Here is a 10,988-nt window from a genome sequence, read left to right on the forward strand (position 1 = left end):
ATGTCATATTTTATACGCAGTGTATACATATTGTTGAAGACTATTTTCCCCAAACTACTACATATTTTTATACCGTTTTGTTATTTGATATAAGCTTAATTCAGAATAATACCGTTATAAAAAAGAGGCTACTGATTTCAAAGATGACTTATACAAAAGGCTTTTTAATTTCTGAGTATTTCTATTTTATAAATACAAACTAAAATAATGATTGTACATAAAAGATCTAAGTTGTTATAATAGTTAAACATTATATATTTGTAAAATTATATAAATAATTGAATAATGTCTAAATGATTTCTGGCAGCTGTTATAAAAATTAATGCAATGTGAAATTTTTACTCTAATTTTAGTAATAAAATTATATACAACATACTAAAATCATTACTATCCTCAAATTTAAAATTTGTTAATTTACCCGATGCTAATAACGTGGTAACGAACCAAGGTGTTGCTAGAAAAAACAATCCTTTACGTTTGGTACGCTTCGGATTCAAATTGACATTTCGCGGCGTCTCAACAGCTGTTCGACCATTATCTCAACCTCAAAGCAACGTTTATTTCAATTTAATGCACGTGTTTCTCGCCATAACTGGACAATCTGATTGTTGTTAGACAAACGCAAATTATGGAGGAAGAAGTTGGAGTCAAAGGTAACTATATACGTTTATTAAAGAACTTAGCGACTGGTGAGAACGCGTGTGGTGTGATTGTGCCGTTAAACATGCTCGCTTTTTAAAGATTTTTCCTTTAGTATTACGCATCTTACGCGCATTAATTATTGTTTTTTTAAATCTAAAGTCAATTTAAAGCCTTGTTATAACGAAACAATATCACGAGGTTTCTTTGTCTACCCCAGTTACGTTAAAATATTTCAAGTTTTTTGGACAATTTATTCAAAATAATAATTTACTAATTTGATTTAATACTTAGAAATGAACAATTTACAAATTCAGATTAAACATTCTTATCATTTTTCTAGATTAATTTTGGATATGAGATGAAAACAAGCTAGAACTATTTTTTAATACGTACGTTACATATTTAAACACATACTGGCGTTGGATCCAGACTTATGTACCTATAATTTTCAAATAGTTTCATAAATGCTAAGAACAGTTGTGGCTAATTATTATAATTTTTTAATAAAAAAAAAACATTCTAATATTAAGAATATTCACATAATTTCCAAGCGCCCGTGACAAGACTTCGAAGGAGAATATCAATAGAACAGTCTGATGATGGAAAATCTTCTCCTGCTCCTGGTACACCAACAAAAAAAAGAGGTGTTCGAAAAGCAGCTAAGCCTGAGTTGGATTTGATAGATGAAAATGGTAATGGAATTTATTAATTTGGTACATAGTTATTTTATATTTTATATGTAATAATAATTGTTAAAGTAAAATTTTCATTTAATTTCATAGCATCAAAATGAAATGTTACATTTTATTTATTACTATATGGATGATATAATTTTTTTTTTATTTAATTGTTTAATATATATATATATATATATATATATATATATATATATAAATTAATCAATTAAAAAAATTCTTCAATGAAGAAAAAAAGATCTGTGGCTTTGTTATCTTGTCTCTGTCTGTATTTTAATTTTTAATCACTTTCAGTTGCAGAAAACAGTTTTAAAAAAACAACAAGAAAAACTGCAGTTAAAGAAATAAAAGATAATGTAGATGAAAAACCTGTCACACCATCAAGGAGAAGTGCAAGGATTAAATCTAACACTAGCATTATTTCAGACACCCTACCAAATTTTGACTCTCCTAGAGGTAAAAGGGCTGCAAGAAGAAATTCCCAAGCTGGTAAGTTCATTAATTGAATCAAAAAATCACTAAAATATCATTTCTTCATTGATCCATTATATTTTTATTACATTTTGATAGGTAGTGACACAGAAATACCTCTAACACCCATTAGACCAACTCGAAGAACTAGAAAAGACTCATCATCAAGTGTTGAAAAAGAAGGTATGGCATTATTTTGTTCTATTTAGAAAAATTTATTTTAATCTTTTACTGTTATCCAAACATTTTATTATAACAATTTTCTTTCCAGATGCTGCAAGTACTAATTCAAAAATTACCTCTCAAATACCTGAAGCTATCTTAGAAGAACCTGAGAGTAACACAAAAACAAACAATGATGAAGTAAAGCACTCTGAAGGTGAAAATATAAAACAAAGTCCTATACGAAAAAGCCCTCGTTTACTTAATAAAACACCCAGATCAAGTAACTCACCAGTTCCAATGCTAAGTGAAACCAAAACCAGTGCTGTAACTGCTGATGATGCCATAAATATTGTCAAATCTACTAAAAGTGAAGATTCATCTACTACGTCTTTAGACAATGAAAACAGTGTACCTAATAATGGAAAAAGTGACAATGCCACTAAAACAAAAAGACTTTCAAATTCTAGTATCAATCTTATTAAAAATTTAGACACAAAACCGAAGAAAACATTTTCACATATAAACAAAAGTTTGACTGATGCGCAAGAGTTAAACAAAATTAAAACTAAAAGGCATAGAACTAAATCTTGGACCACCATTCCTGCTATTTCTTTAACAAATGAAGAATTTTACAGTGATAACGAAAAAAAAAAGAAAAAACGACAACATGACTCCAATAACATTTTTGTAAAGAAAACTGTAGATTCTGGATCTGGTGATAAAGAAATTAACAGCAGTAAAAGTGAAAATAAAGGCAATGAAGACAATATTTTACAGAATGATTCTAACACAAGCAGAAATTTATCTAAAAAGAAAAATAAAGATAAAAGCAACAGCTCATTAACTTATTCATCTAATAAATCTTCTAATGAAAATGACCCAACTATTCAAAATGATGGTGAAATCACAAATTTATTTAAAAAAGATCCTAGTCATAATATACAAACTACAGTTCTCATTGAAGATTCTGATTCTAATCCAATACAAATAAATAATGAAAATAGTAATGAAGATCAATGTGTTCCTGTAATAAACCATAAATTAGGAGAAAAAAGTGATAATTTGTCTAATTCTGCTTTATCAACATCTTACAAAAATGAGAAGACAGATATTATGGAATTTAAGAAAAATAGCTCAAGTGACACTTGTGAGCCAATGGATGTAGATGAAACCTTACCAGAAAACCTTATAAATAATTTACCAGTGGAAGCACAAGACAATATTATGAACAAATCACAGGAGTCTAATATAAAAAACATTTCCAATAATTCAAAAACAAAAATCTCTGCAAATCTATCAACAACTCAACCTTTAGAAAAAAGTAGCAAAGAAAATAAAAGTACACTCATATTGTCCCAACTAAAAGACCTATCAACATCTAATAACAATTCCCCACAAGTCTCTACCAACAAACAATTATGTAAGTCTATCAATGTTTCAGATATTACACAGGATAATTCAAAAAGAAACAAAAAGCTCTCTCCAAATTATTTAACAAGCACTCCACTCCAGCAAAAAAATGATAGCAAACAGAGTAACAAAAATTCTAATATTTTTGATGATAAAATAACCAAACAAACTAATCAAAACAATACTAAAAAAGATGAGTGTGATATATCAAATACATCAATACATTCTTCTGCAAAAGACTCTGTTTCTGAAGAAGAATCTACTACAAGTGATAAAAATAATTTTTTTGAAGATGAAGCTGAAGAGGCAAATGATAGCTATGAATCTGGAGATAGCCAAAATGAAGAAGAAAAACAATATGAAGAAGACAATGAAATTTTGGAAAAAGGTGAAACACTAACATCTGAAGATGATTCATCCAATGATTCTGATTATGAAAAAGATTCCTTTTTGGTTAGTTCTGACGAAGAAGACAATGCATTACTTAGTGGCTCCGGAGATGATTTATCAATGAGTGATAATGAACTCAAAATGACTCCTAAATCTAAGAAAAAATACAATGAAAGAAAATTAAAAGAACAAAAACAAGCATCTAGAGAAATGTTCGAATCACGTCACAATTCACGTCAAAATTCTCGTAATGACTCAATTTCTAAAAATTCAAAAAAGAAAAAAAATACTAATCAAATTCTAGACTCTTCACAATCTGATGATGATGTCATAGCTCCAAAAAAAAATAAAAGATCAAGGCTAAACTCTACTCTTAATGAAGGCGAGAACTGTAAATCAATAACAGAAAGTCCAGCTAGCAATCAAAATGTCATAAAGGACGACTTATTGCTAATGTCAAATAAAAATCACAAAAAAGAGATTACTTTAGTAACACAAAATAAAAAACAAAACTCGGAAAAACCTTATGATCTTTCTAACCAATTTGTTGAAACAGATGTTGGAAAAGACACTTCAGGAGCAATTCTATCCAAATCTCTATCTAATGACCCTTTGGAAGATTCTAATGATGATGAAGATTCTTCTATTAATAATGAGGATATCAAAGGCACTCAAAATCAAAGAAACAAACCCAGTAATGCAGAAACAACAAAATGTGAAAATGATTCTAAGGAAAACATGCTGAATCAAACAAATATTTATGATACTTCTCTCCAGAAAAAGAACCAGAAATATAAAGAAAGTAACAGTACATCAGTTTCAAGTAACCTTGATCTTAATCCTGAACCTAATCAAATTAAAAAATTTAAATTGGGAAACCATTCCCTGAACAAAGGTAAAAAATTAAAGAAAACTGATGAGTCAATTGTTGATCATCTTAACCTAACTCAAATAAAAGATAAATCCCGAAAACAATTTAAAAAATCCAAGTCTGATAAAATAGAGAAAATTGTTAAATCGAATTCAGATGATTCTTCCGATTCTATTGATTTAAAATTACTATTTTCTGAGGACAGTGTAACTAGTGGTGATTATAGTAAAGAAAGTAAGACCAAAAATGAGGAGAGCTTGGAAAACATCATTCCACTCAAGAAAATTGAAGCAAAAACCGATATCCGAATTAGTGAAGGTAGGTTAAAAGAGGCATAGTCTATATATGAACTGGTTGCCTTATAATGTAACAAAATTAACCAAACTATCTTAATTTCAATTATTACAGGCTTTAAGTAGATACCAATATTTCATAACATGTAAATGCTGTGAATAGAGAGTACATCAAAAAACATTTTTCTGAACAGTTTCAATTAATTGCATGGAACATTTAGTATAAATTTAAATAGTAAATTTGTTGCTGTAACATAATAGTTTGTATAAAGTTGTAATGGTAATCCATGACAACTTTATTCTATCAGGACAAATTATTTACATTTTATAAAGAAATGAGCTAAACAAAAAATGAACTTTCAGGAAATGTAACTGCTCTACTGTACTTTATTTTAACCAGCTACCTAATTTTTTTTTAAATATATCTCAAAAAATTTCAGATGCTGGAATGGATCAAGATGATGTGCCATTTTTCGTTGACACTGTCGGTAATCGGTCTGAAGAAGAAGAAGAGAATGCTCCGAAAATTCCACAAGAGAGTGGTAAGCAACTTGTCTAATATATTCTTGCTATTAAAAGTATCAGTTAATACTTACTTCTTTAAAAATAGATTGTACAGTTGACTGATACTCCTTAATTAAGAAAACTAAATTTTAAGTTAATTAACACTACATATATACTCTGAGAAATCTGTTTATCCCCCAATATCTTCTGTTACATGATATTAAAAAATATATGGTGTTCTGATTATTTAACATGAAGAAATTACTAAATGTTTAAATTAGGTTATCTTTCTTAAGCAATCTTTGAGGTGGCTTTAATGAGTGACTAATAGAAAAAATAATCATAAATCCGAAATCTCTACTTATACACAAGCTGATGCAGTTAGTTGTCTTAGCTACACAAGCAATTGCAGGCATTGCAGTTGCTCATGTTCAGTACAGTGTCTCAGGTTTCTTTTAATATAAATGTAATTTCCATTATAAACTCCCACTTTAACTTAGTAAACACCAATCATAATATCTAATTTGTGGTTATGATCATTATTAATGAAAAATCAGCAATATATTCTAAAAATTAGATTATTTATTTAAGAAAATAATCTCGTGTATTTTGAGACTACATACTTTCTAGCTACATCGGAAATTTTAATTTCCCTGTTATATACAAACAATCAGTATGTTTCCATGTAAACTACTGCATAGTCTGTATTATTCTATTAGATAGATGGAAAAGGAAGACAAACCTAATAATTTTTCAAATATATAAATTTTAATATCACAGTACCAGTGATAATATTTACATTGGTTTTGTGAAACAATTACAGAAATGACCTATATTCAATATGCTGTAAATGATAGATAGTATTTTTTATAGATCTGCTGTTTACATTTTTAATTTTCTAAATTTCAGATTCGTCAAGTGCTGATGATTCACCACCAATTGAAATTTCTTACAAGAGAAATAAACGAGACAAAAAAGATGATCATGATAATAATGCTGATACCCCAGGTATTTATATCACATATTTTTATATTATATAATAATGTTAACTGTCTTGATCATTTGTTTGTGAACAAGCTTTTCTTTGGTTTTTAGATAATACTGCATATTCTTCACCAGAAAAAATAATCCAAAAGACACCAAAAAGTGACATTAAAAATAAATCTGTACAAAAGGACAGTAAAACACCTGAAAATGACAGTAAAAAGAAAATACGAAAAGATTCATTTAACCTGTCGAGCAAGGACTTAAATATACCAAAGATTGATGAATATGAAGAGATAAACGAAAATTCACTGAAAAAAACACCTAATAGTGAAACAAAGAAAGTTAAAAAGAACTCTGAAACAAATGTGGCAGTGACAAACCTCGAAGAATATGATGTGGATGTTAGTAATGAAATACCTGAAAAATCCACTAAAATTAACAAAAAGAATAAAAAACGTTTGTCAGAATCAGTTAATGACTTAACTGAAGCTGAACCTGAAACCATAGAAGTTAAGGAAGATAGTAATAAATCACCAGCAAAGAAAACACCTATTAGTGAAAAGAAGAAAAAAGGTGTAATATCTCAATCATTGACCAAGTCACAAAATAGTTCTGTATGTAGTGTACATGAAGAATTACACGATCAATCAAAAAATAAAGAAAAAAAAGACAAAAAAAGAAATAGTTTATCACAATGTGAAATAGACTTCATATCAGGTACATAAAAAAATATAATAAACTAGACTTATACACAAAGGTGCAGACACATGTTTTCTTAATACACACTTCATTATATAAAAATATTTACATATTCACACATGCATAAATGATAAGGAATAATATTATTAGGCTAATAAATTGAAACCATATATTTTATGTTTTAGAGGAAGCGGAGGCATCTACATCTGAGAGCATTGAAGCTATGAAAAATAAAGAATTTACAATAGCAGGTAAACATTTTTTTTAACTCTTGAATAATTTTTTCAAGAAAAAGCATTTTTTTTATTAAACATTTCTTAATGTTCCGGTAATATTTCCGCAATTTTTTTAACTTTAATTTTAATGTCTGGAAAAGACCAATTAAAATTTACTGCTTATCTTTCATTCTATATTTAGTAACATCAAAGTGACTCTTGAAATTTTCATATGAAAATACAGGATTACTTTAATTTTTCTATTAAAATTTATTATAGTTTTGGTATTACTTATCTATGTATCAAAGTAATTATATCGTAGTGTACATGAGTAAATAAATATTATAGACATTAAATAAAGTGCGGAAATTTATGTTTATGAATATCTCTTGATGCAAACAATCATACAACATAATTTATTTTATATAATTCTGAGTTCACAGTAATTAATATAATAACTGTTGTTAAAATTTCATTATTCCCAATGGTGCTGTGTGTTGTTAAAGTAAATACAAAATGAAATCATTTTAAACTTTATATACATACCATTTTAATAATTTTTAGAACTACCAGTTTAAAATAAAAGTTGATGTTTTATGATATTTATTTATATGTGCGGAATATCGCTAAAACAAATATTTGTATATGTAAACATCCTGCCTAATCATATTATTATGAAAATATTTTTAAAAACAGATATTGAAAACACTGATATTGATAACTCAAGTTCAAAGAAACGTAAAAGGAAATCATCTGCATCTCAAACATTGGAAGTATCTTTTCAAGGTGGGTAATTTACATATTTCTTATTATAAAAATATTAAGGCCTTTGTCCTCTCTCTGCTTTTCAAAAAGCAAACAATTTAAAAATAATTTGTCTATGTCCTTAAGTTAGCCTAGTGAGCCTAGGATTTGAAATATACATCACTCTTTCTTAATTAATGTATAAAAATGAGACAGTATTTTTCATTCTTCGTTTTTGTTTATAATTGACATTAATAGAACAATTTATGGAACATTTGTTATGCTAAAGTTTTTATCAAATGAAAGTTTTTTATCTCCTCTGGGTGATGTTCTATTGATACTCTATTACTTTTTCACTAATAACAATAACATAAATTTTGTATGAGAAAGACTTTCCATTAATTTATTTAAATACTGTGAATATTTTAAAACATATTTGTTGTTATTTTGCATAAGTGCATAAAAAAGTGTTAAACATTAAAGCGACAGATATAAAAACTATTGGCAATGTAATTGTAATTGGCAAACTATTTGTCGATTACAGAACCAAACATATATTTACATCTCTTTCATTATTCTAATAAATAATGAAACAATCTAAAATGATAAATTTTTTGTTGTACTCCAGACACTTCAAGCGGGGTTTTAAATGAAACCAACAACAGCCATCGCAAAAAACGTAAAGTATCGCAAAACTCCGAAGAATTGGTTACAGCAACTAAAGGTAACATTTTAGAACTAAATATTTAAACTATAAAAAATAATCAATAAACAATCCATTTTAAATTATGGAGCAAAAAAATCAATGGGTATGGCATATGGTCCGTGAAAATAATTTTTAGCCATATTTATTTTATCATTACCCATTCATTTACCTAGGGTCTATTTAAAAAAATGCATCATGTCTTATGTAATTTCGATGAGTACAAAAAGTTTAATTTTGTTTGTAATTTGTTTCGCTAATAACTTATCTTGATTAAATAATTATTGAATGCTTGTGGTAATTGTTTAAGTTATTTCAGATGAAAAAATTCTACAAGAATATATGGCGCCAGAAGTTAAGGATTCAGAAAATTCATTTAAAGTTAATAATAGGCCACAAAATAAAAGGTCTAAAACCACAATTTGTGGGCAACAATCGGGTAAAACAGTTTTCTTTTTTCTGAAACCAATGTCAAATCCTATTTTCTTATAAACTGATGTTTAATGATATCTTCTTTTTTATTCAAATAGATACACAAATACCACAAGATAAAACCAAACAAACAAACTTTGAAATCCAAAATACAGAAGAAACTGTAGCAGAATCAGGTAAATTAAAAAAAAGTAATTTGATTAAAAAGTTACACATATAAATTTCAATACTAACAAAATTGTGATTTCAGTTTGTAATAAACCCAGAGTCAAGAAAAACAAAAAACGAAAGAATAGAGAGGATGATGAATGTTCAGATAAAGCACATAAGGTAATCTAGTATAATAAATATTCTAAGTAAATCGTGAATTAAAGAGTAATATGTTGATTGAGATGCAATTTATTTTATCAGTATGCATGCATATATTCTTTTACATTTGTGTTTATATCCTACTATCAAACATGTTGATCATGCATTCAGTTATATTTTTGTTCATAGGTGCTCAAAGAGGATTCACTTGATCAAATTCATATTCCTCGACTACCGCGTTCCGTATTGAATAATTTGGAAGACAAACCTAATAAAGAAAAAGCTTCAGTGAAAAAACAGAAAGCCATATCAACAACAGAATTTGTAGTTGAAGAAACCACTAAGAAAAGGAACAAACCTTCAATATATTTAGAAGAAAGCATATACTTAAACAATGATGATCATGAACAGGCTAAAAGGCAAAAAAATGTTATCAAAAAGCCCAAAGTACTGCCATTTATACCAACTGCAACAACTTCTAATACTGGTTGTACAACTAATTTCAAAGTCAATGTTATACCACAAACAGTCCAGTTTGTTGCTCAATCTACCAATGTGATTCATTTCAAAAATGATCATTTATATGGAAATAAAATTAAGAGGTTGGGGACCTATGATTTATATAAAAAAAACAGAAACCTTAAAATGTCTAAATTTTAAGATGTGACATTTGTTGATTAAAACAAATTAAGCCTTTTTAATTGAGACTGAACTGATTACTATTGTTATTGGATACCAATTACTACAATTTTAATAGACATTGCTTGACTGCAGACATGTAAATCATGCTTGCTTACAATACTTGTTATTTATGTGGGCAAAAATATAAAGAAATCAAATGTTAATCGATATTAGTTTAAAGACATTATAAATGTACGTTGATGTTGTTTCTATTTTTTTAATATTTCAATTTTGTAATTCTATGAATGGATATGTTAATTTTGTGTTTTATCCTAGTTTTTATCATTAGCCTTATATTTTTTGTATTTGTTCTTGTGTTATTACGTTGTTCTTTTAAACATTCTTATTTTCTAAGTAGTTAGCCTTTAATATTTTTAAATAACATCTTTTATTTTATTCGCTTTTATCCCGCCATAGAAGAAAATACATTACTAATCTCTAGATGGCGCTGGTGAGTGATAAAAAGTGGTATCGCCCAAGTGTCGTGTTTTTTATTATAATTTCTTTAAATTTTGATTATTCTAAAATGTCATTCAATAAAGTGGTAATTTGGAAGTAAACAGTTATTTACAAATTATTATCCACGGGTTAAAATGTTCATACTCTTCTAAACTACTTCCCGCCTTATCATGCCGGTGTAAACAAACCGCCATGTTGTTGAGACCAGAGGGCCATAGGTAGTTGGTAAGTTATAACGTAAGTATTGTAATAAGAAGATGAGATGCTAACTTTTTACCAAATATAGTTTATTTTATTTTTAAAATTATTAATGTTGAA

At 27.7% G+C, this 10,988-nt stretch overlaps 1 protein-coding gene across 2 annotated transcripts; it reads left to right on the forward strand.

The window, feature by feature from the left end:
- Positions 1–492: 492 nt before the first annotated feature.
- On the forward strand, positions 493–10,883 carry LOC137930862 (dentin sialophosphoprotein-like). 2 transcript variants are annotated; one of them, XM_068774200.1, is made up of 15 exons: positions 493–653; positions 1,194–1,334; positions 1,632–1,826; positions 1,908–1,991; positions 2,080–4,962; positions 5,378–5,479; positions 6,351–6,449; positions 6,537–7,145; positions 7,313–7,363; positions 8,036–8,128; positions 8,715–8,810; positions 9,109–9,228; positions 9,320–9,397; positions 9,472–9,551; positions 9,720–10,883. In XM_068774200.1, the coding sequence occupies exons 1-15, from the start codon at positions 629–631 to the stop codon at positions 10,188–10,190; spliced, it is 5,127 nt and encodes a 1,708-aa protein (XP_068630301.1). In that variant the 5' UTR covers positions 493–628; the 3' UTR covers positions 10,191–10,883. The 2 variants fall into 2 exon arrangements, with proteins under 2 accessions (XP_068630301.1, XP_068630300.1); XM_068774199.1 differs by having other exon boundaries at positions 494–653; positions 7,313–7,378; positions 8,039–8,128; positions 9,720–10,882.
- The last annotated feature ends 105 nt before the right edge of the window (positions 10,884–10,988 follow it).

Source organism: Battus philenor, unplaced genomic scaffold, assembly GCF_028537555.1.
Source record: "Battus philenor isolate CCGP_79_NKW_IND1 unplaced genomic scaffold, ilBatPhil1.0.hap1 SCAF_7, whole genome shotgun sequence".
Lineage (NCBI taxonomy): Eukaryota > Metazoa > Arthropoda > Insecta > Lepidoptera > Papilionidae > Battus > Battus philenor.

Coding starts and splice junctions, on each gene's coding strand:
- LOC137930862 (XM_068774199.1), top strand. CDS start 629: ATGGAGGAAGAAGTTGGAGTCAAAG. Junction 654..1,193: donor GGAAGAAGTTGGAGTCAAAG/GTAACTATATAC, acceptor ATAATTTCCAAG/CGCCCGTGACAAGACTTCGA. Junction 1,335..1,631: donor GGATTTGATAGATGAAAATG/GTAATGGAATTT, acceptor AATCACTTTCAG/TTGCAGAAAACAGTTTTAAA.